We start from the raw sequence: 24,454 nt of genomic DNA, 5'->3' as shown, positions 1-24,454 counted from the left end.
GTAGAGTTTTTGGGTTCGTACATATGATCTAGGACTTATTTGTCATATCTGAAAAAGGAAATTAACTTTATTTTTTGTGGCTGATTTTTTGGAATGTTCATATGGAGGGAAGGGGTTGATTGATATACTTTTGAGACTTTGTAGAGGATTACAGTTTAGGTGAATTGTTGATAGGTGAACTGTTCATATGTAGGGGGTTGCCATTATGAAAGTTTATGTGTGGGGATGATATACTTTTGGGCTAGGTTAGTTAATTAGATGATGTTTAGTTAAATTCATGGAAATCTGTTGAAATTGTTTATATATATATATATATTGGTTTTGTAAATGATATATGAATATGATGCAAAGTTTTGGAAATGATATTGAATGGATGATGTTTAGTTGTCATTTAATGTATATTTGTCGTTTATGTGTAGTTGAATTTTTGGACCAATGAGAGCATAATACAGGAAGAATAATATAAAATAAATTACAATTAAAAAAATGAAAAATTGCTTGACGGTTTTGAAATGTCATTAACAATACATTTCTTGATGGTTTGCAAATGTCATAAATAACAATATTCTTGACGGTTCTAAAATGTCATTAAAAAGCACTCTTGACGGTTCCCAAATGTCATGAAAAAGTGTACTCTTGACGATTATTAAATGTCATGAAAAATGAACTCTTGACGGTTTCTAAATATCATGAAAAATGCACTCTTGACAGTTTTTAAATATCATGAATAATGCACTCTTGACCGTTTTAAAATGTCATGAAAAATGTACTCTTGACGGTTTTAAAATATCCTGAATATTCGTATTCTTGACGGTTTTGGGGCTTCATCATCCCATGCTTGACGGTTCTAAACGGTCATAAAAACGTATTCTCTTGACAGTTCTCAACTGTCATGAAAAATTGAATACTTGACGGTTATAAAATGTCAATGATACCAATTCTTGACACTTTTTAAAACCATCAAGAAAATGGTCTTTCTTGACACTGGATTCAACGACGGTTTTGAAACCGTCAAGAATACTCATTCTTGACAGTTTAAAACCGTCAAGAATACTCATTCTTGACAGTTTAAAACCGTCAAGAGAATCAGTTTTTGTAGTAGTTCACATTCATCTCGAATCATATTCATTCTTTTTCAGTTTGTAGCCATTAGAAATTTTTGGTTTTTTATGTAATATTTTTGGGTACTGTTATTCATGTTGTTGCAGGGGGTTTGAATTTAGTTCTCCTGGTTATCGCTACTTACTAAGTGGAATAGAAGAGAAGTTATTAGGAAAGAAAAAGGTTTCATCAATGCCTGTGATGCTATCATCCCATTAGGTGCGCATAAGGTCTAGGACAACCCTCCCTACAAAACCACATTTTTGTCGGTAGTTGCTTTTCATTTTTTATGTCCATCTTCATCTGATGCCCCATATTAATATAGTCATTTTTTAAATAGGGGTTCATTACTACTTATATCTTTAACATAGCCTCGATTGCAATCACTTGTACTACAAAAAAAGAAAACACTGGGAAGATTTGTGAAAAAAATTTATCTGAGATAAATACAAAACATGTGATTTTCCTTCAATTAGAAACCTCAACAATCTTAGCTTTATTGTCACTAGAATCTCTCCGGTGCTTGTATCTACTTGCTTTTTGTATATTTCAATAACCAAAGGTAGTTTAGATTTTTTTTTTAAATGACATTAGAGATACTTGTGGTGATTTTACAAATTTTAAAGTAGTTTCAGTTTTAATATTGTGTTCTCTTTTATAATATTGATTTGGTTGTACATTTGGCTGAATGTTAAATCAAAAAAATCACAAGCACCAAATAATGTGTAAGAAATTGATAGTTCAAGTTCAACCTTCAGTCAACTTCTTGGAATTGAAGGTATTACACAAAAATTTATCTTACCATGTTTCTTAATTTCTCAATTTGAAAATTTTCAGGCCAAACACCATTATGTGAAGCTAAGAGATCGTACAGATAGCTAAGCAATCGGGTAGAAAACTAAGTGATTGTTGAAGGTTGAAGACTGTGAAGATCCATGAGTGAATGAGAAAGTAAATTTCTGCCAGTGTCCTTGGTGTGAAATTATTTATATTTTCTGATGTTACTGATGTTTTTCTTAATGGAATTCATGAGTGAACGAGAGCCATTTGAAGTAAGCTTCGAAATTAGTTATTGATCCAATTTGGTAATCCTTTTTTGTCGTGCATGTAGCAGTCTTTGATGAATAGGAAATGCTGAAGTTGGATCTTCAGCCATTGCTTTGCTCTTGAGTGATTAGTTGTTTATTTTAAACATTTTTTCTTTTTTGGTCCCTACGCACCTAGAATTTTGAATAATGTGTGAGGTGAAAGGACATTTAGTTGGGCAAATTGCAAATGAATGGTTAATTATTATTGGGTCTGCACTAGACTTGGGGTGGCCGATGGCATAGGTAGTTGGATTTGTGGTTGAGTATGGTGGTTTAGAACTAGAAAAATAGCGTAATTGTTCTTTTGTGTTCATTTATAAAAAAATTTTATCTATTCAATCACGACACCTCATTCCAATTTTATGAAGTTGAGTGCCAAGTCAACATTCCATCAAAATTGCAAGGACAATTATATAAGGCACTCGAATATGTAACTTAACTTTTTGAATAGTAATGTCTAAGTTAGTTTTCTCTTCACATCTTGGTATGAGAAGAGAAGTATTAATTGGTCAAGTGTTTTCTCCTAGTTCAAATTCAAACACAATAATTAAACTTTAAAACATTCTAATTAATTAGAATTCTCAATATTTACATTTGTTTTTTGCCGTAAATGTTTTGCTGTACTTTTTCCCCTCAACATATGATATAGTTTTGCATTCCAATGTTGAAGAAACAAGATATGCAATTTATTAAACTATTTACGATAACCTGTATAAGATCTTTTTTAGGCAGTGGGTCTTGATTCTTGATCTGTTCTTAACTTGTATATATTGTTTTATTGACGATTAACTTTGGTGTCCTTTTTCATTATAGCTCTCTGGTGTAATTTTTTCTAACTTTTAACTTGACAAGGTAAATGTGTGTTTCTAGGTGGATCTTTGTTGATCTGTATAAAATGAGGTGTGTGCTATTATAATGTAGAAAGGAAGTTGCATTACGTTAGCTAGAGGTATTTACAACACCAGATGTGTAAGATTTATGATCGTAAACATAGGGAAGGTTAGCTCTAACCATTGAAATATTTAGTGCATTGAAGTTGCTAGGAAGCCACACTTTTTTTCAAAGTTGCCTTGTTATAATTCTAAAGATTAAATGGTTTATCTTGATATTGTTTGTTGAACGATTGAAGTTCATATCGGGTTGAAAGCTAAGCGATTGTATAGATAGCCAGGCGACTGTTGAAGGTTGAAGATGGAGAAGGTGTTTAAGATTTCTTATTTAAGTCTTGTATTAGGTTTTTTTTTTCATGTACTATTATAGAATGTATATACAAACATAATATTAAGATTTCATTTTGGGTAGATAAATGTAAAAGGCAAATATTATACTTTCTAAAATAATATTAATTTTATTTATTTGTTGGCGTGAGAAAAAAATATTTATCTACACGGACCCAATGTTGGTCTACAAAAAATGGACAATAATGCAACAATTAAATAAAAATAAATTTGTAAAAATGGATCAAAAAACAAGGCTTTAATGTCGATTTTAAATTGACATTATTGGGGATCTATAATGTTGGTTAAAAATCGACATTGTTGGCCTCTTTAATTTCTATATTAAACGAACATCAAAGCCCAGCCGACATTAAAAGACTTCAATAACACTATTAAAGATGTCGGTTTTCAACTGACATAAAAAGGTCTTTAATGTCATTTTTAAATGACATTAAAGTCCAACCGACATTAAAGGCCTTTAATAAAACTAGCAAAGATGTTGGTTGTCAACCAACATTAAATGCCTTTAATGTTAATTTTAAGTTGACATTAAAGGCCAGATTTCTTCTAGTGAACATATATAGCTTCCATTGTGGAATCGGTTGTACGAGTTTGCTTTACACTTCTTTACACTACTTTTTCTTTGTTTAGAGTGAATACTAATCCTGATGTAGACTTTCTAGCATCTTTATTAGTTTGAAAATCAGAATTAGTATATCCAGTAAGGATCAGATCCTTAGTACCATACACAAGCATGTAGTCTTTTGTTCTCCTAAGATATTTTAGAATATTCTTAACGGCTGTCCAATAATCACGTTCAGAATTGGACTGATACCTACTGACCATCCATACTGAGTAGCAAATATCAAGTCTAGTACATAACATTGCATACATCAAACTCCCAATAGTGGAACATAAGAAATGTTTCTCAAATCCTCAACTTCTTGAGGTGTCTTAGGACAATGTTCTTTTGACAAATGAATTCCATATTTGTACGGAAATAGACCCTTTTTGAAATTCTGCATCCTATATCTCAACAACATTTTATCTATATAAGATGATTGAGACATGGCTAGTGTTTTGTTCTTACGGTTCCAAACTATTTGGATTCCGAGAATGTATTGTGCATCTCCCAAATCTTTCATTTGAAATTGTGTATCTAGCTATTTCTTGATATCAGTAAGATAACCTACGTCATTCCCAATGAGTAGAATACCATCTACATATAAACTAAGAATGCTACAATGGAATTGATGACCTTTTTGTAAACACAAGGTTCGTCAACATTTTGTTCAAAGCCATAAGACTTGATCATTATGCCAAATCTTATATTACAGGATCTAGATGTTTGCTTCAAACCATAAATGGATTTCTGAAGCTTACAAACCTTTTGTTCTTTTGACCATGTTCTATAAACCCTTCTAGTCGAGTCATATAGATACTCTCCTCAAGATTTCCATTGAAAAAGCCTGTTTTGACATCCATCTGCCAAATTTCATAATCTAAAAGGCGACAATGGATAAGAGTATTCTAATCGACTTAAGCATGGCAACGGGAGAGAAAGTTTCTTTATAGTCCACTCCCTCTCTTTGGATATAACCCTTTGCCACAAGTCGAGCCTTAAAAGTTTGTACTTTACCATTTGGTTTCATTTTCTTTTGTAGATCAATTTACAACCAATAGATTTTACGTTATTTGGTTGATCTACTAAAGTCCAAACAGAATTGAAGTACATAGACTCTGTTTCGAGGTCCATGGCTTTGATCCATTGGTCACAGTTTACCTCATTCATTGTTTGTTTATAAGTTAATGGATCCTCTACGCCATCATCAGGTATGACGACTTGAGTTTCACTTAAATCCAAGTAATAATCAGGCTAATGAGAAACCCTCCTACTATGTCGAGGCTCTCTCAACTCTTGAGAAAGATGTGTTTGACCAGATTTCCTAGTTTTAACAACTACTTTAGTGGATGAACTAGGTTTATCTGTAGCACTTTTGGAAATCTTATTTAATACTAGTTTACTGCAAGGTTGATGATCTCTAACGTGGTCTTCCTCTAAGAATGTGGCATTTGTTGATACAAATACTTTATTTTCTTGAGGATCGTAAAACATACCACCTCTAGATTCCTTTGGAGAACCTACCAATAGGCATAATTTTGAACAATGTTCCAATTTTTTAGGATTTTGCACCAACACGTGTGTTGGACATCGCCAAATTCTAAAGTGTATAAACTTCCTTTATGCCCTTTTCCATAGCTTATAAGTGTTTCTGAAACACTTTTAGAGAGAACATTATTTAAAATATAGACAGCTGTCTCTAAAGCATACCACCAAAACGAATCTGGAAACTGAGCAAAACTCATCATAGAGCAAACCATGTCCAAGAAGTTTCGGTTTCTTATTTCTGAAACACCATTTTTCTGAGGTGTACTGGATACAGAGAATTGTGACTAGATTCCATATTCTATCAAATAGTCTTGGAATCACATGTTCAAATACTCTCCATCTCGATCTGATCAAAATATCTTTATTGTTTTACCTAATTAATTCTCAACTTCATCCTTATATTCTTTGAATTTTTCAAGAGAATCAAACTTATGATGTACTAGGTAAATATGATCGTACCTCGAATAATCATCAGTGAAACTAATGAAATATTCGTACCATTTTTTTAGCTTTGACGTTCATTGGTCCACAGAGGTCCGAATGTACGAGCTCTAAAGGTATTTTCGGTAAAAGATCTCTTGGTCATTTTTCCTTCAAGAAAAGATTTACAAGGAGGTAAAGAGTTATCTTCTAACTGACTTAGAAGTCCACTTTTAACCAATCTCCCAATCCTATTAAGATTTATGTGACCCAGTCTCAAGTGCCATAAATAGGCATTAGAAGAAACTTTTTGTCTTTTATTATGTGTTTTGGCTGTTCTAAACATTTCAATATTTAAGAAAAAATTTGCTTGTGTTGGTTTTAACTTATATAAGTTGTTTTCAAGTATAGCAAAATACATTTATAGAAAATGAATGTTTCATTAATTTTAAAAGAACCTATAAGACACTATTTGCTCCACTTGCTTCTCCTTACCCATGGTAAGGTTCTGGAATCACTTGAGCTCATTCAGAAGGATTGTCAGATTAAACTCTATCTTGTTCAAAGACGCATTTGTTTGAAATGGTATGAAACTCTACGGAAGAGACTCTAAGATAAAGCTAACTTGATTAGCCTTATTGATGGCACCACTATTTACTTCGGCAGTGTTGAAGTGCATCATCATGTCCAGGACATGTTCTCTAACAGAGGTCCCCTCTTTCATACACTTAGTGTAAATGTATTTGATTGCCTCGTGTTTGAGGGACCATTCTTGTTGCCCAAACATTGTCCTTAATGAATCCATAATCTCTTTAGTCGTGGCTAAGGATTCATGTTTATTTGTCAAAACATTAGACATGCTGGCTATGAATATTTTGGCAACTTCTATTATTGACTCTGCTGCTTTTAATGTGAGGTTCTCTACCAGTGGCAGTGACGACCACAATGGAAAATCAATTCCTGTCTGTGAGCATTGTAAAAAACAATGGCATACCAACGAACAGTGTTGGAAGTTACATGGTGGTACCCTAGAAGGTAAGAAATGTCTACCCAATCACAAATAGAACACAAGGCGATCATATATGAGTGAGTCTGCTGGAACTTCTCAACCACCTAATTCATACGAGAACCAGATTGATCCTAGTCCCTCTACTTTAGGTGTCATTATCCAATCAGGTATACCTCAGTCCTTCGGTATTATTAGTGCTGATGGGAATAACCCCTAGATCTTGAATTTTGGAGCCATAGATCATCTGACCAAGTCCTCTGAACATTTTGTGTCTTATATTCCTTGTACTAGCAATGAAACAATTATAATTGCAGATAGCTCCTTGGCCCCATTGCTAGAAATGGGAAGATTTCTCTTTATAAAGGGCTCTCCTTACAAAATGTTTTGCATGCGCCCAGACTATCTTTTAATTTGCTTTCTATTATCAAGATTACTCATAAGCTAAACTAGCGATATTCTTACCTGATTTTGACTCTTTTCAGGACTTGAGCTCGAGGAAGATAATTGACACTGCCCGTCATAGTAGGGGATTCTACCTCCTTAATGACGATACCTCTTTGAGTAGAATTTCCAAGACTAGTCTTTTATCTTCTTATTTTACTACTTCTGAACAAGACAGTATGTTGTAGTATTTTCGTTTAGGTCATCCTAATTTCCAATATATGAAACATTTATTTCTTCATCTCTTCTCTAAAATTGATGTGTCTACCTTATCTTGTAATGTATGTATTCAGGCCAAACAACATCAGGTTTCTTTTCTATCACAGCCATACACACCAACCCACCCTTTCACTCTAGTTACTAATGATGCTTGAGGACCATTTAAGATAACAACCTCATATGGAAAACAGTTGTTCGTAACCTTTATTGCTGATAATACCCATTCTATCTAGGTCTTTCTTGTCTCTGACAAATCTAAGTTCACCTCTGTCTTCTGAGACTTCTATAACACCATAGAAATGCAGTTTAATACAAAGATTGCTATTTTTTGGAGTGACAATGGTCGAGAGTTCCAAACCACACTCTTAATGAGTTTTTGTCTTCCAAAGGCATTGTCCACCAAAGTTCTTACTCCTACACCCCCCAACAAAATGGAGTAGCTAAGCAAAAAACTGTCATCTTTTAGAAGTCGCTCGTTCTCTTTTGTTGTTTACTTCCTTTCCTTCCTACCTTTGGGACGATGTTGTTCTAACTACAACCCATTTTATTAACCAAATGCTTTCTTGTGTCTTACATCTCCAGACCCCCTTAGAGTGTTTTAAAGAGTTATATCATTTTACTCGCCTCATCTCTGATGTTCCTCTTCAGGTTTTTGGGTGCACAACCTATGTTCATAACCATGGCCCTAATCCATCTAAGTTTACTCCTTGGGCTCAAGCATGTGTTTTTTTTTTGTACCATTTGCATCAACAAGGTCATAAATGCTTTCAGTCATCTTCCCATAAATACTTTGTCTCCATGGATGTTATCTTTCTCGAAGATCGTCCTTTCTTTCCTATTAGCCATCTTTAGAGGAAGAGTGAGAATGAAGAGTCTAACTTTAACTGGGTGATATCCTTAGAGTCTACCAGTCCTACTCTTGTTACCATACTAAGCCGAGATCCTCATTACATAGTTCTACATACAAACCAAGTTCCTTGGAAAATGTACTATAGAATGAATCTTAGAAATGAAATTGGGTCTCCTGCTAATCAGCCAACTCAAGTCTAAGATTCTGAACCTTTACGAGATCAAGGTATGACTAATTCTATTGATTCACATATTGACAGTACAATGAGTGAAAGTGACAGACCCGAGATAATTATTCTTGAAAATATAGGTGAACAGGGTAATGTTGATACTGAGGTTATCTTGGATGAAAGAGTAGTAATGATGAAAATGAGGTCAATGCAAAAATTACTAAAAATGAAATTAAGGATGATCGTTCAGAAAATATCAGTAATTTTGATCCCTCTCTTAATCTACCTATTGCACTAAGGAAGGGTACAAGGTCAAACACTAAGCACTCTATTGCTAACTATGTTCTTATGAGAACTTATCTCCTCAGTTCAAAACCTTCACAGCCAGTTTTACTCTACTGTGATACCAGAAAAATATTGTCTTGAGTGGAAGAATGTTGTCATGGAAGAGATGAGGACCCTTGAAAAGAACAAGACTTATGAGATCTGCGGCCAACCTAAGGAACATAAAACTGTGGGATGCAAATAGGTGTTCTTTCTAAAATACAAGGCAGATGGTATAATTGATAGACATAAGACCAGACTAGTTGTAAAAGGGTTCACTCAAACCTATGGGACTGATTATTCTGAGATTTTTTCTCCTATTGCAAAGTTGAACACAATTAGAGTTCTGTTGTCTGTTGCAGAATAGAGATTGGCCCCTATATCAACTTGATGTTAAGAATGCATTTTTGAATGGGGATCTTAAAGAGGAAGTATATATGTGTCTGCCTCCAAGATATAAAGCTTAATTTTATAATCAGGTATGTAGGTTTTGAAAATCCTTATATGGGTTGAAACAATCACCAAAAGCATGGTTTGAAATTTTTTTCACTTTCATCAAGTCTCAAGGGTACAATCAGGGGCACTCCGATCACACTTTATTCACCAAAGTCTCCAAGGTAGGAAAATTTGCAGTATTGGTTGTCTATGTCGACGACATTGTGCTATCCGAGGATGATACTGCTCAAATCATTCAACTAAAGAAGAAGATGTGGTTTGAGTTTGAAATCAAAGATTTGGAAAATCTAAAATATTTTTGGGGCAATCTTGTAACTTGGAGGAGTAAGAAGTAAAGTGTTATGGCCAAAAACAGTGCTGAGGTCGAATACTGAGCCATGAGTTTGGGAATATTGAGGAATTTTGGCTCTAGAAAGTCCTGTCTGATCTTCATCAGGAATGTGGAACTCCATTGAAGCTCTTTTGTGATAATAAATTCGCTATTAGTATTGCTAACAACTCGGTTCAACATGTAGAACTATATGATCGACATTTCATTAAAGAAAGACTTAACAATAGGAGCATATGCACTCCGTACATCCCTTCGAGCCAACAAGTTGCTGATGTTCTCACTAAGGGGCTTCTCAGACGAAACTTTGACTTTTATGTTAGTGAGTTGGGCCTCATTGATATTTACGTCCCAACTTAAAGGGGAGTGTTAGTTTACGAAAAAATTAATTTATGAAAAGTTTATCAAAAATATTTTTTTTCCTTTTTTTTTTTCTTTTGCCCTTGTGTATTATACTTATTCTCCCTCATTGTACCTTTGTAATTCATTAGAAAATAATAACAAAATATCATGGTTTTTCTCTCAATACTCGAGTTCCCACATAAATCGATGTATGCTCTTTGTCTCTACTTTCAATAGTAACAATAAGAAAAAATCATAATCAAACACAAAAAAAATTGATAACCCAGTTTGGTGCCACAACATCTACATCTTGTAGGTCTTAGACCAATACAAAGTGATCGTATATTGCCTTATGAAATAGTTCATGAGTATAAGATTTTAGTCGTCTGCACTAGTATAAGATTTTAGTCGTCTACACTAACATCTTTTATTCGTTTACACTGACATCATCAAGATATAAAATAATCTTGTACATTATCGATTCAAGTTTTAAAATTTTAACTTCCCTTTGATTTTTCTACTCTAAACCTGTCTCATAAATACCATATAAATACCATAGCAAACTCCCCTTGAATAAGACATAATGTAACAGAGACTATCATGCTTTCCCTAACTTTTACAATCTGTTCTCTTCTTCCTTCTTAAGAACTTTTCAAGATAGAAGCAGCAAGACCTTGTGTATCATTTACTAACCAAATCTCAATCAGCAAAGAACCAATTGCACAATGCAGTGAAAATTAACATAAAAAAAATTACACCACCATAAAACAAACAAACCCATAAACAACCACACAACCAAACCGAGAAAAACCACCAGAATGCAAACAAACCAAAACCACTTATCTTCCGGTTAGTTAGAATAAATAAATACCTAACCAAATAAATAAAAGAAAGGATGCAACAGAGCATAACATATATATTTTTTTTCCATCTTAAGCCTAGACTAAAAGTAATAGTTACTTTGTATAAAGCACTTTAAATAACTTTTCGGGCATCTACAATTCGCACCACTTTCCTACATTTTTACCAAGACAAATTCTCCTTCTCTTATGTAACTTCCATTTCCAGTCACTACAAATTACAATGGACTTCTCCATAAAGTAACTCAAATGGCAGCAACAAGAGAACCATGTACAATTGTGATCTTGATGGCCAATTTCAATTATTGAAGAACTAGAAAGCAGTGACTTCTAGGAATATCTTCCCATTTGAGATCAGAAAACAGTGTTTTGCCTTGTAGCATAACTGTGAGTAGCAAGAGTAGACTTTGGCCTCGAGATTCTTGACGAAACGGTGGGCAACGTGCGCTTAAGCCAGGACTCAGATGGAGATTTCGGTAGAGGTGGAGCAAGGGCAAGTTGTGAAGAAATGGGCAGAGATTTTTTTGGTTGACAAGTGCTTTCGAGATCGATTTTGCTTTGAGTTGTGGCTGATCTTGAGCTTGTCAATGTGATAGAATCCTGGTCATGACCTTTACAATTCCCCTTTACCACTTTGCTATTTAAATGTAACTTTGAAGCTTCTGAACTTGTAAATGAGGCAAAATCCTGAAAAGAGCCATCTGAGCTTTCTTGACTTGACTTTTTATGATGAAGGCTTTCTAAAAATTCTTGATTGCCTGACCTCTCTGATTGATTACTTTGAGAATCAATTGATCTTTCATCTGCCACTTTCTCTTTTGATAATGTAGCCATTGTGTTCGCTTTTGCATCATAATAAGATGAACCTGAATCCATAGACTCCGTACTCGTAGAGCTCAACCTCTTGTTTTCACCTTCAGCATTAGAAGCCAAATGAAGAATCTCTTTACTTTCACTGCTTCTTGTTGACTTATCAGGATTCTCCATCAAGAAATCTGTCGTTCCCTTTGTATCTGCAGAGCTTGAATTTAAACTTTGAGACTTTATACTGCGAACAGAATCTACATGCAAGGTTTTCTCAACGACAAAGGAGCTCAACGAAGATGGTTCATTTGCCAATAATTCACGAAATTTGGTTCTTCCACTTCCATGTGGTTCATTGTGGACTTTGGAGCTCTTAACTCTTTCTAGGTCATTGGGAAAAGCTTTCCCTTCGAAAAGGAGATCTTTGTATTGTTTTTTGAAGTCGTTTGATGTGCTCTTTCTATTTGATTGACATCTACGCACGGTGCTTTCTTCATGTAGCTCAACCATCTGGTTCTTGTCGAGCGCTTTATTCTCATTCTGAAGATTCTATGATTATATAGGACAAACAAAACAACTGAGAAGACATGACATGATAAATATAGAATAAAATAAATAAAACGTATTCTGAAGTACCTTAATGCTGCTGCAAGAACTATCAGTCAAATTATCATTCTTAACTCTTTGAGCTGAAGCAACAGACGAGCCTTGTGTTTTCATCCCGGGAAGCGGGTGTAGAAGGCAAAAGGAGTTTCTCAAGCAAAACCGAGCAAACAAACCACAAGGTTTGGTAGATGAGTATTCAGATTCATCTACATTCATATCACCATCTACACTAATTTCGTCGTAATCATGTGTATTCAGAGGAGCAAAATACGATGGCAACATTGGTGGAAGCGAATTTACTCGGCGCTGCTGCTTTTCCATTTCAACCAATTTCTTTGCTACTCTTTGCTGCTCTCTTTGAAAACTTACCTTTCTAAGAGAAACTTGAGGTGTTTCTGAAGCCAATGCCTTGGCAGCAGGCAAGAATCGTCCCATCATTAAGTCACGAGTTTGCTGATCTTTTGAGAACGTTCCCGTTGATTTAACATCACTGTCATCAAATCCGCTCAAACCAGTTACACTGCAGTTCATAGAAAATGACTCAGATCTAGAAAGGGTATCATTTGCTTCGAGATAGGTCTCGTCTTCGTCCTCTGAATCACTTAGATCCCTCTCAATCCTCTCGCTCAAGGTCTTAAACTTAACCATGTTTTCATGGGAAGGGAAATGGGCAGAATTTGAACTTGTTGAGCCTTGGCTGTTACAATATTCTTGCTTTGAATCTGGAAGCACCCGAGGAGAGTGTTTCGGGGCAGCGGAAGTCGATTTAGAATCTATAGTTCGTGATTTTCTTCCATCTTTAGGCCTTCCTGGGGCATGTTCCCATAAAAAAGGAATATTCCCTGGATTCCTCAATGGACCAGATTTTAATTCTGACTTATAGACAGGAAGAGGCGGGCAGCGATTCTCCGCTCTCACTGTTTCGTTAGCGTTCGACGAAGTTTCCATAGACGAAACCCGCCTCACAGAAAGAAACGGCTGATTAAAATCCAATTGGTTGTTTTCCATCAGATTCTTCAGCCTCATACAAATACGACTGCATTTTATACAAAGGAATGGACAATAAATGACAAATGAAGACTAAGTAAGGAACAACATTATCAAGAGAACAGAAATGGAAAAAACTAATCAAACCAAAAAGAGAAGTGGGAATCACATAGAAAAAGAAGAAGAAATGGCTATATAGTTAGAATCTGAATTACAATATCATTTTCTAAGGAACCAAACAATTTGTTCATTAACAGTATAACATCAAGATAATTGGAATTCAACATAAGCAAAAAAGAAAAAAGGAAAAAGGAAAAAAAAACTCAATAAACCCCAAAAATTGATAGGGTGTATAATCTTGATCAAGCAAGAAACAACAGAAGATACCGATAAAACAGAGGCAGAAGAAGAAAACAAAAAACAAACCTGTGGAATAGGATTGAATCAGAAACGAGCAGAGTAGTCTGTTTGAGAAGAGTTGGGGAAAATATGAGGTGAAAAACAGAGAAGGAAAAGGAATAAAGAGAAGAGAGAAAGGGAGGAATTATGGATAAAGTAGGTTGTACGCCATGAAAGATCAGAATTATAACACAATCCCTCAATCTTGCCTTTAATGAAAAAGGAGGTAAGGCACAAAAGGCAACTTTGCTATGAATTTTCAAAATCGAACTCAACAGAATAAAACAGGGGAGTCGTTCTTTTTCGATGGAAAAAAGACTGTGATTGAGTTCGAACGTTCGTGAACTTATTTTTTTTTTCTTTTTTTTTTTTCTTTTCTGTTTTTGGGGTTTTCTTCAGAGCAGAGATAATGGAAGTATATGTCATTTGAAGAACAGCCGCCCCTTTCATGCAGAGGCAGAGCCGTCATTCTCCTTTTTTTTCTTTTCTTCTTCTTCTTCTTCTTCTTCTTCTTCTTCTTTTTTTTTTTCTTTTTCTTTTTTTCCATTTTCAATTCTTTATTTCATCTGTGGTGGTCACATTCAGCCGAAGCTTTCCTTTATTATTATTTTTCTTTTTATTTTTTCCCCTTTTCTATGAAATTAAGTAAAGAATCCCATTTAATTAGGTGAATTATGTAATGAAGCTACGACAATTTAGCTACTTAGTAAAAGTTAAAGACGTAAGAAACAACAACAATGAATTCAATTTTCATAAAGTGTGGTAGATAATTAATTTTGTGAACATTTTAACTTTAGTCTTTTAGTTCAATTAAATTATAGTTTTATATTTGTAATTATTTAGTAGTGTATAAGAAATTTAAGGGAGAAATAAAACTTCAAATTTAATTAATTATAATTCATTTTATTTTTTAAAATTTTAAAATTGATTAATTAATAGACATTTATATCAAAGAAGTATTGCAAATGACTAACACTACATAAAATATTGGAAAACTTACGTAAATGTAACAAAACACCAAACTATTTACTGAAAAACTTATAACAAAACATCAAACTATTTACGATCCATATAACAAAGTCCTTAAAGTTAGTCATTCCATCTTTATTTTGCTATTCTGTCTTCATCCTACTATTTCCTCTTCCTATTGTGATTTCGTCTTTCTTATTTTCTATTTTTTTTCTACAATTTCTTTCCATCATTTTTTTTTATTTTCCAATTCTTTATTTACGTCATTTAATCTTTTCATCGTTTTTCTTCTTTTCCTCTTCCTTTTTTTCGCTTTTCCATTGTCTTTCTACTTTTCCTCTTCTGTTTTGTTTTTGCTTCGATTTCTTTCCATCATCTTTCTTCTTTTCTTTTTTTTACATCGTCTACAAAAAATAGCAAAATCTAAAAGATCGTGTATAAAGAATCTTGAAAAAATTCATTTAGATTAGGGTAGCCAAATGTAAACTATCGTGTAAAAAAGTAAACAATCGTGTAAAAAAAATAAAAAGATCGTGTACAAAGAACCGTGAAAAAAAAAAATCATTTGGATTGGAGTAGCCAAATGTAAACGGTCATATAAAAAAAAAAGTAAACGATCGTGTAAAGAAATCTAAACGATTGTAGAACAAAAGAATTTAAACAATCGTGTACCAAATTTTGAAAAAAAAAATCATTTAGAGTTTGGTCCCTAAATCTAAACGATGGTGTAACGTAACCAAATTAAACGATCGTGTAACAAAATTAAACGATAAAATTGGAAAGATAAATAAATTGTAGTCATATTTAAATGATCGCATATAAATTATAGTCATATCTAAACGATCGCGTAGAAATTGTAGCCATATCTAAACGATCGCAAGAGCACGTTATTGACTGCGTGGTTGATGGAACATTTTTTATATTTTACATTTTGTCGTTTTTTACATTTTTGAAAAGATCCCTATTTATTATTCATAAAACTTGAAATTTTACTGTCTTTTATAGATATTTTGATTGATTATGTTATAATTAAAAATGCTCATTTATATTAAAATTGAAAATAGATATCTACCAAAAAAAATGTAACTAACCAAACATATAAATTGAATTTAGAAAGAACTTCAAAATTTCAAAAATATTTTAACACTAAGTTAAATTAGAATCAAACTCAAAATTTAAAATTTAAAATTTAATAAAATAAAAATGTCATTTTAAAATTTTGGAACAGAATAAAAGTTTGATCCATAACTCAAAAATTTTTTATTTTATTTTAAATTTATGAAAGAGTTAAGCATATTCAGATCAGAGTATTGAGATAATTAAAGTAGTTAAAAAGTTTTGGGACCATTTGATTATGTACGGGGCACTTCTTATGTTACTTGGACCATTAAAAAATTAATCTTTCATTGTTTTCTAACCATTATTATATCTATGTCACTAACAATTTTTATGACGTTGATGGACTAATAGTAATAAATAAAGACAAAATTCATTAATAGTTAAAATTCTTTATACATCTTTAAAAAAAAATGTTGGATTGTTCCAAAATATAATAAAAAAACCTAAATATTTGTAAAACCTATCAATATTTAGAATCCTATAAACATATATATATATATATATATATATATAGATTAGTAGTATATAAGAATAAGAATTAATGAGACCGATAATGATAGATTTTTATTAGTATAGAATATAAAATTTTATTGATTTATAAATATTACATTCTTTATGTTTAAAATAATTTCCAAAAAGATATTTATAAATAAATAATAATATTTATCATTTATCTAAGAGGTCTTTTCAAAATTATAAAAAACTGCAAAATATTTACAATTTATAAAACAATTCCGAAAATAGAAAAAATTTAGAGGTCCATTATACTGTTAACAATAGTTTGGTATTTTGTTATAAGTAAATTTCTTTTATATAATATCTTTACTTTTTTTTTCTTTTGTTTATTATTAAAAATACAATTAGAAATTAAGAAGTTTGAGGTCCTCCGCTCTTGGAACGAAAGTCCAGAGCGAAAGTCCAAGTCAAATACGATTAAGTTAATTCTGTGTATTTTATAATTATGATTTCAGTGGTATAATGGAAAATTGGTCTATTCATAATAAATTTATAGATATTTTGAAATAAATATCTAAAAATAAAAATTCATCAATTGTCAAATTGATAGGAAAAGAAAAGAAAATGTGATGATTGATGATGTAGTTCGTTCCTCGCTTCGATGCCAATTAAAGGTATAGGGTCAAGATTGTGTTCCACATGGACCTGACAGGTCTTCTACGTCAATACATGTCGATAGAAATTACCGATGCAGCCAAATTTCTTTTTCTTTTATTTTTCAATATGTAGGTATTTCCAAGTTTAATATTTAATTATTAATCATAAAGCAAACCCTTAATTTCTGTAAAATTAATATTAGCTCAAGGCAATGGTTCTTAAAGTAAGAGAAAAATGTACTTGTCTCAAGTAAGTAATGGATTTTAATTTACAAAATCAATTAAAATTATTAAGCCACTTGTTAAGAGTAATAAAGAAGCTTGGATTTGGGATTATTGGCAAGAATATTGTCTAAATATTTTCAAAGTCGCATGTTTAATCTCATTTTTTATTTAATCAACAAATATTCTTACCATTAATCTCTATTGCCTTGTATTATATTTTAGGAAACTTACATACATGTAACAAAATAACAAAGTATTTACTATTCGTATAGCAAAGTCCATAAAATTAGTCATTTTTTTTTTAATATTTCAGATTTGTCTTTCCATCTTTTTCTCTTGCGATTTCTTTCATATTGATTTTTTTCACCGTCTTTCTTCTTTTCTTTTCCTTTTTTTTTTCAATTAATCTTTCTTATTTTTCAATTCTTTTTTACGTCGTTAAATATTTCCATCGTCTTTCTCCTTTTCTTCTTTTTCTTTTTTTGCTGCGATTTCTTTCCCTCGTCTTTTTTTTTTCTTCTGATTTTGTGATTTCTTTCAATATCTTTTCTCCCTTTTCAATTCTTTTTTACATCGTTTAATTTTTTGTCTTTTTTCTTTTTTGATTCTTTTTTACGTCGTTTAATATTTTCATGTCTTTCTTCTCTTTTTTTTTTTTGCTGTGATTTCTTTGCATTACCTTTCTTCTTTTCCTCTTCTTTTTTTACGTCGTTTGAATTTGGATAACCAAATCTAAACGACCGTGTACAAAAAAATAGAAAATCCAAAAAAATGTGTATAGAAAATCTTGAAAAAAATCATTCAGATTGAAGTAGCCAAATGTAAACGATCGTGTAAAAAAATAAATCATCGGTAGACAAATTTAAACGATCGTATAAAAAAAATAAACTAGTAAAATAATTTTAAAAAATCATTTAGCCAAATCTAAACGATCATATAAAAAAATAAACGATCGTGTAGCAAAAGAATTTTAAAAAATTGTTTAGTCAAATCTAAACGATCGTGTTCCAAGATTTAAAAAAAAAATCGGGACCCAAATCTAAACGATTAAATCTAAACGATCGTGTAACCAAATTTACAAAATTAAATGATATAATTGAAAAATAAATTGTAGCCATATCTACACGATCGTGTACCAAACAATAGCCAAATCTAAACAATCGCAAATATATTATGCGCGTTGTTGACGGCGTAGTTGATGGGACATTTTTGGTATTATATACAGGGCCTCTAGGCTTTTTCTATTTTTGGAATTGTTCTATACATTGTAAATACTTTACCGCTTTTTTATATTTGTGAAAAGACCCCTTATATTTTTCGTTTTTACCAAAAGAGAAAAAATACTTATTGCACACTGTATTTTTTAAAAAGAAAATATATCTATTATTTCAAAATTGGCAATATTTTTCTATTTTTTAGCTAAATTTACGTAAATATAACAAAAGTACTAAATATTTACGGCCCGTATGACAAACTAAGAAAAGCCCACGAAGCCCGATTACTTTTTCATAAAGTCCATATTTTTCCTTATTTGTTTTGATTATTGCGGGATGATTTTTCAGTTTTTTCTCTTCTTCTTATTTGTGATTTATTCACTTTAATTCTTTGTGATTTATTCATTTGTTTTTTTAAATTTTTTCCTCTTTAATATTCTTCTTCATCTTGCTTATCTTCGACAGTATCAAGATCGTTGATATTCCACTATCAAGATCATTGTAGTGAGTTTGATTTTGGTAAGAATTCTAAATATCATTTTTGTTTGAATTGTTTAAAAGATTATAAAATTTTATGATAGTTTTTGTTTTGTATGTGCTAAGAATTATAAATTTTGTTTTCGTTTCAATTGTTTAGAAGATTTAAATATTACTGACAGAATTCTATATTTCATTATAAAAATTGTTAGTTTGAAGTTTTTCACGATCACTTAGCAACATCAACACAATCGCTTAGCAACATCAACACGATCGTTTACCTACATCAACATAATCGTTTATCAATATCAACATGATATGTTTACCTACATCAACACGATCGTTTATTACATTCAATACGATCACCAAGGTAAAATGATTGCTTACCTATGTCAACACGATCGTTTAATTTATATTATTACATTCAATACGATCATTTACCGTAATCAAACTATTGTTATCGTTGTCAACACGATCTTTTAATTTATATTATTTCACTGCATGATCATCTATCCTTGCATTGTGTTTATTATTAAAGTTTTTTTACATTTTATTCCTTTATTCAGTGATAGATGTATATCTTTGTCTATCTATTTATTTCTATCACTATTGAATACTTAATTGTATTTTCTTTTTACAGAATACAATGTCTATTCATATAATTGTTTTTTATGGAGGTCAATAGAATGGATGCAATGTCTATGATGATCACTCAATTGCTTGAATTTTGGTAGATGTCTGAATCAGCTTTAATTTTGTTTGGTTTAATATACGAAGAGATTCAATTGGATGGGTTGGTAGAATTATCTATTTTACTTGATTTTGGTAAAAGAAACATTCAAACTGTGGTGTCAATAAAAAAAGACAATGATGTTGCTTGGTATTTAGCTTTTTCTAAAGATGCAAATAAAGATGCAACTAGTAGACATTCATTAGTTGCTCATGTAAGTGTTAATTCTTTGGAAAAGTCTACTTCTAGTAGTGTACATGACAATGTTGAGATGTTCTTGAATATAGGTTCTTATTCTTCTGTTTTAAATGATGAATTTATAAGAGAGATTTCTTATCATGGAAATAATTTGAAGGAAAAAAAATAATTTGAAAGTAAAGAAGTGCTTTCAAAGTGTTTTTGCATAATAGTAGTGAAGAAAACCTTTTAGTTTAGAACTATAATATCGAATTTGAGGTCTCTTGAATTCAGGTGTTTGCAAGAAAGGCGCAAATGGTTATGTTAGCGCATCTCGTTATAAGAAGAGCGAGTTGTGGATGCCACGAAAATATATTTCTGACTATTGACAGTTACTTGATAGATGCTTTTAGGTTCATATGACTACTAATCATTCCATTTCAAAAGTGGTTATTGATAAGGCTAGTACAAATCTTGGAGTTAATATAAGTTATCAAAAAGTTTGGAGGGTAAAAGAACACATAGTAAAGATATTAAAAAGTGACCCAGTTGAATCGTACACGTTGATTCCAAGCTTCTTTGATAAATTGGTTGAATCTAACCCAAGTATGATCAGCTTTCTATATCAAATTTGCATTCATTTCCAGATAGATAGAGATAGACAAATATCAAACATCTTTAGAGATGGATGATATTGGTCATTTCAAGTTTTGCTTTATGGTTTTTGGTGCATCAATTGAGGGGTGGAAATATTGTAGACCTATCATTTATGTTGATGGCACATTTTTGAAGTGTAAGTTTGGTGGCATCCTATTAAAAACCTCATCACAAGATGGTAACAATCAAATCTTCCCTCTTGTATTTTCTATTATAGATTCTTAAAATGATGCATCATGGACATGGTTTTTTTAGAACATACGAGGTAGTTTTTCAAGCGAGATAATTTAGTTATTGTTAGCATCTTAAAAGTGTTTTCTAATGTTGAGTATTGTGTGTGCACAAAACATCTCTCAAGTAACTTGGAATTCCATTTTAAGGATGCACTACTAGTTAAATATTTTTTTTAGTTGTGCTTATGCCTAAACTTGATGAATTTGAGTACCACATGGGATGTATAGAGTCGGTTTGTCGAAATATCAGAAATTATCTTAGTAATGTTGGTTTTAAGAAGTAGTCTCGGGCATATTCACAAAGATGGAGGTACAAAATTATGACATCAAATTGTGCAGAAAGTGTAAACTCAATGTTTAAAGATCTCAGAGAACTACCTGTAAGGCCCTGATTGCATACCCTCTAATGCGATGAAGGCCCTGCAATAAGAGTAATGTGCGAAGAGACTTTTGTTGGTAAAATGCATTGTGTGAGAGACTTATGCAATGTAAAGACCTTTGCAGAGAGAGAGTTATGCGGCAAACAAATAGGCAAGTTGAGCTACTTCACCTAGAGATAGTGATGTGACCTAGATGTCTGTAGGTCGACAATTGATTAGACCCAGCTGTCCAATTCAACTTCAGAATAAGGGGTTGATAAAAGCACGTGGTATTTTGAGATTGAGCCACTTCTCGACGTCGGTTAGAGAAATCATTTCGACATGAAAAAACTCGTTGAAGAAATCTATAAGTAGAGGTCGGGTCATTTGAAGATGTGTTTACCTTGATTATATTAAGAAATAACTGGGGAGGCATCCAAGGATTAGAGATGCGAAACGAGCTCATTTTCGACAAGGATTCTGAGAAGTGTAAGAGAGACTTTGGCCTAGGAAGCTGGGCTAGGAGCTAGTTGACTGTGACTATAAGTGGTTTTCTTATCAATATTTTTTTAAGGAAAATAATTTCTAAAAGATATTTGAACCCTAACATTATTTCTATGGAAACCATGATGATGTGATCCTTTTATTGCCAAATTTTCGAAAATTTGTAAGCTTCCAAGAGAAAGAAAGGTTTGAAAACCATTTCCTCTGAACCTTATACGACGATTGTGTGTGGTAACATGTGACTTGTGATGTATAGTATTGATGAGGTTAGTATTATTTGGAAAATTAAAAATGCTTGTGATATATTAAACAAATAATGAGAATATCTTTGTACCCTATGCGATGTAATGCTCTATTCTTGTTGTGTGATCTAGAATAGAATGCCCTATCCATGTGCTATATGACTTTGAATAGGATGCCTTATACTTGCTGTGTGATCTGGTATGGGATGTGCCTCATTCTTACTGTGTAATCTAGTATGGGACGCCTCATACTTGCTGTGTAATCTAGTATGTGATACCTTTTGCTCGCTGTTTGATTTGGCATTTGAAGACGATTCATGCGTGAGGGAATAGATGGTCTTGTCAAATGCGTTGAGATTTATCCGCTTGACCGTAACTTGGTAAGAGAGTGGTAAACGCTTGAGCCAAGGAGAGGGTACAAAGACATAACTGAATATGAAGGATGAATCTGCAAAAAAAAAAAAAAAAAAACGTTTAGTATGCGAGAGGCATACGAGTGATATATTATACGCATTGTTGATGGTGTGGTTGGCGGGGCATTTTCCATTGTTGTTGTTGATGTTCTTCTTCTTGTTCTTGTTCTTGTTCTTGTTCTTTTTCTTGTTGTTTGAATGGGCATTTTCTGTCAAGTGCCTGCATGTTGCCGCTTTCAAAGTTCGATGAGTCATCGCTGATTGACTACTCCAAATGTCATGCTTCCATCAACCTGAATCGCACGACACAAGTCGAGCCGACTTCGTCTTCTTCATCTCCGTCAAACTATAGATTAGTTTGGAATAAAATTTGGATTTTTCTTATTGAAGGTTCAATTAGAAGAATAGATTTGTGGATGCTTCTATCAAACGTTGAATTGGTTTTAACCTCAAATTTGGGTAAGATAAATTGAAAAAAAAAATTGAATGGGTAAACTTTACTTATGAAATTGGTTTCCCTGTATGCTTAGAATTTGATTTAATTGGGAATTGAGTGTCAACTAAGGATTCGTTAGCTAGTCTTAGGTAAGAGATTCTACTACTGGACATTCGAATTAAAATTGAAGAGTGGTGCATGATATTGATGACTTTATGCATTGTTGGTAGCTAAAATGCATAGGTAGATGTATAGGAGATGTTGGCTGAAAGTGTGTGACGTATATGTATGACTAATTATATGATTATATATTATTGATTGATGTTGCATGCATGTTATGCCTATTAGTTGATTGTTTCATGCTTTTTGGATTGTTAGTGTCTGTTAGCTTTGGTTATTAGGTTGTGTACCCTATTTGTATGGTGTCCCTCCGGATCACTAGTTTTCAACTGATATGACTAATGTGTGTTCTTACGAGATCACCATAATGATATGACTGATGTGTGTTCTTACGGGATCACCAGACTTACATGAGTGATGTGTGGTACGATGGGATCACTAGACTGACTAAATTGATGTGTGTTCCTTCAGGATCACAAGATTGATGTGACTGAGGGTACCTCCTAATAGAAAATTAAATGTTCACCTAGTAGTAGAACCAGTAGTGGGTCCCTTACTGGATATTTTTATACTCGCTCTTTTTTATGTTTAAATTTTTCAGGCAAAGGTAAACGAAATGGCAAGCTGGCGAGCAACAAGAAGGGCCTATGACTTACCATATGGGGACTCTATTGTTTTGCTTTTGTGCTTTACATTTTTTACATGATCTGGTTGTTAAGAATTTTATCATGAACTTAATGATCATTTTATGTTTATTTTCTTTACAACTAGAGAGGGCCTGAACTATGTTTGTATTTTTCTTTGTATTTTACTATTTGACCAAACTTTGGTACCTGTCTTAGAATTTATGTCCTAAAACTCGTAGTTTGTAAATTACATTCAATAACCTGATTATTGAATTATTTATTAGTGAAATAGAACACTATAATCTTGAATCCAATAAACGATGGTTTCGAGGCTATCTGGTAGACTTGAACTTTATGTATAGACATAAATGTGGATCAAGTTCAAGTTCATAGTCTAAACGGTCTATAGTATATGAATAAGGTTGGGCATCTTATTCTCGTAACATATGGATGCAACCTGTTTACAGTTATTACAAACGATATGATGATAAACCATTTATGTACAGATATGAAAGTAGGGGCATCCTATGTAAAGAGTTTTCATAAGACCAAACCATTAAATAGTCACTTTTACGTTATAACATTGTAGACATTTTAAAATTGACTATTTCTTTTAATTTGCCGACTTAGGTAACTTAACCTTAATCCTAAGCTAACTATGAACTCTTGTTCACATGAGATTATCCTTAAATATGTATAAGTGAGGGTAGCTCATCAGCGCTAGCCCAATATACCTACCATTTCAAAGGTAAGGTCGGGTGGATAGGTGAGGACATAGGGTGTAAGATAGAATTCACTCATGATCTTTTTAAAGTTAGTAGATAGGTTGTTCCCTTATGCACTTAATCCAGGTCAAGAACAAGGGGCCCCACCCTCTCATTGGCTCGAGAGAGATTCAGTTTATAGGTTGGACCTTAAACCAGTTTTTCATTAGAGGATCAGTTGTACTTAAGAAACATGAAGTAATATCTAGGGCAAAATGGTAAATTGATCCAATTGAGATTACGAACAACCTGTGAAGGGTTAACTTACTAATCATGGTTATATCAGG

General features: G+C 32.6%; 1 protein-coding gene across 1 annotated transcript; it reads right to left on the bottom strand.

The window, feature by feature from the left end:
- Positions 1-11,018: 11,018 nt before the first annotated feature.
- On the bottom strand, positions 11,019-14,369 carry LOC103490493 (uncharacterized). The gene is made up of 3 exons (XM_008450021.2): positions 13,818-14,369; positions 12,435-13,440; positions 11,019-12,347 (listed from the first exon to the last, which is right to left on the bottom strand). The coding sequence occupies exons 2-3, from the start codon at positions 13,428-13,430 to the stop codon at positions 11,349-11,351; spliced, it is 1,995 nt and encodes a 664-aa protein (XP_008448243.2). The 5' UTR covers positions 13,431-13,440; positions 13,818-14,369; the 3' UTR covers positions 11,019-11,348.
- Between the last annotated feature and the right edge of the window lie 10,085 nt (positions 14,370-24,454).

Source organism: Cucumis melo, chromosome 11 (genome assembly GCF_025177605.1).
Source record: "Cucumis melo cultivar AY chromosome 11, USDA_Cmelo_AY_1.0, whole genome shotgun sequence".
Classification (NCBI taxonomy): domain Eukaryota; kingdom Viridiplantae; phylum Streptophyta; class Magnoliopsida; order Cucurbitales; family Cucurbitaceae; genus Cucumis; species Cucumis melo.
This window is presented reverse-complemented; position numbering and strand designations above follow the sequence as displayed.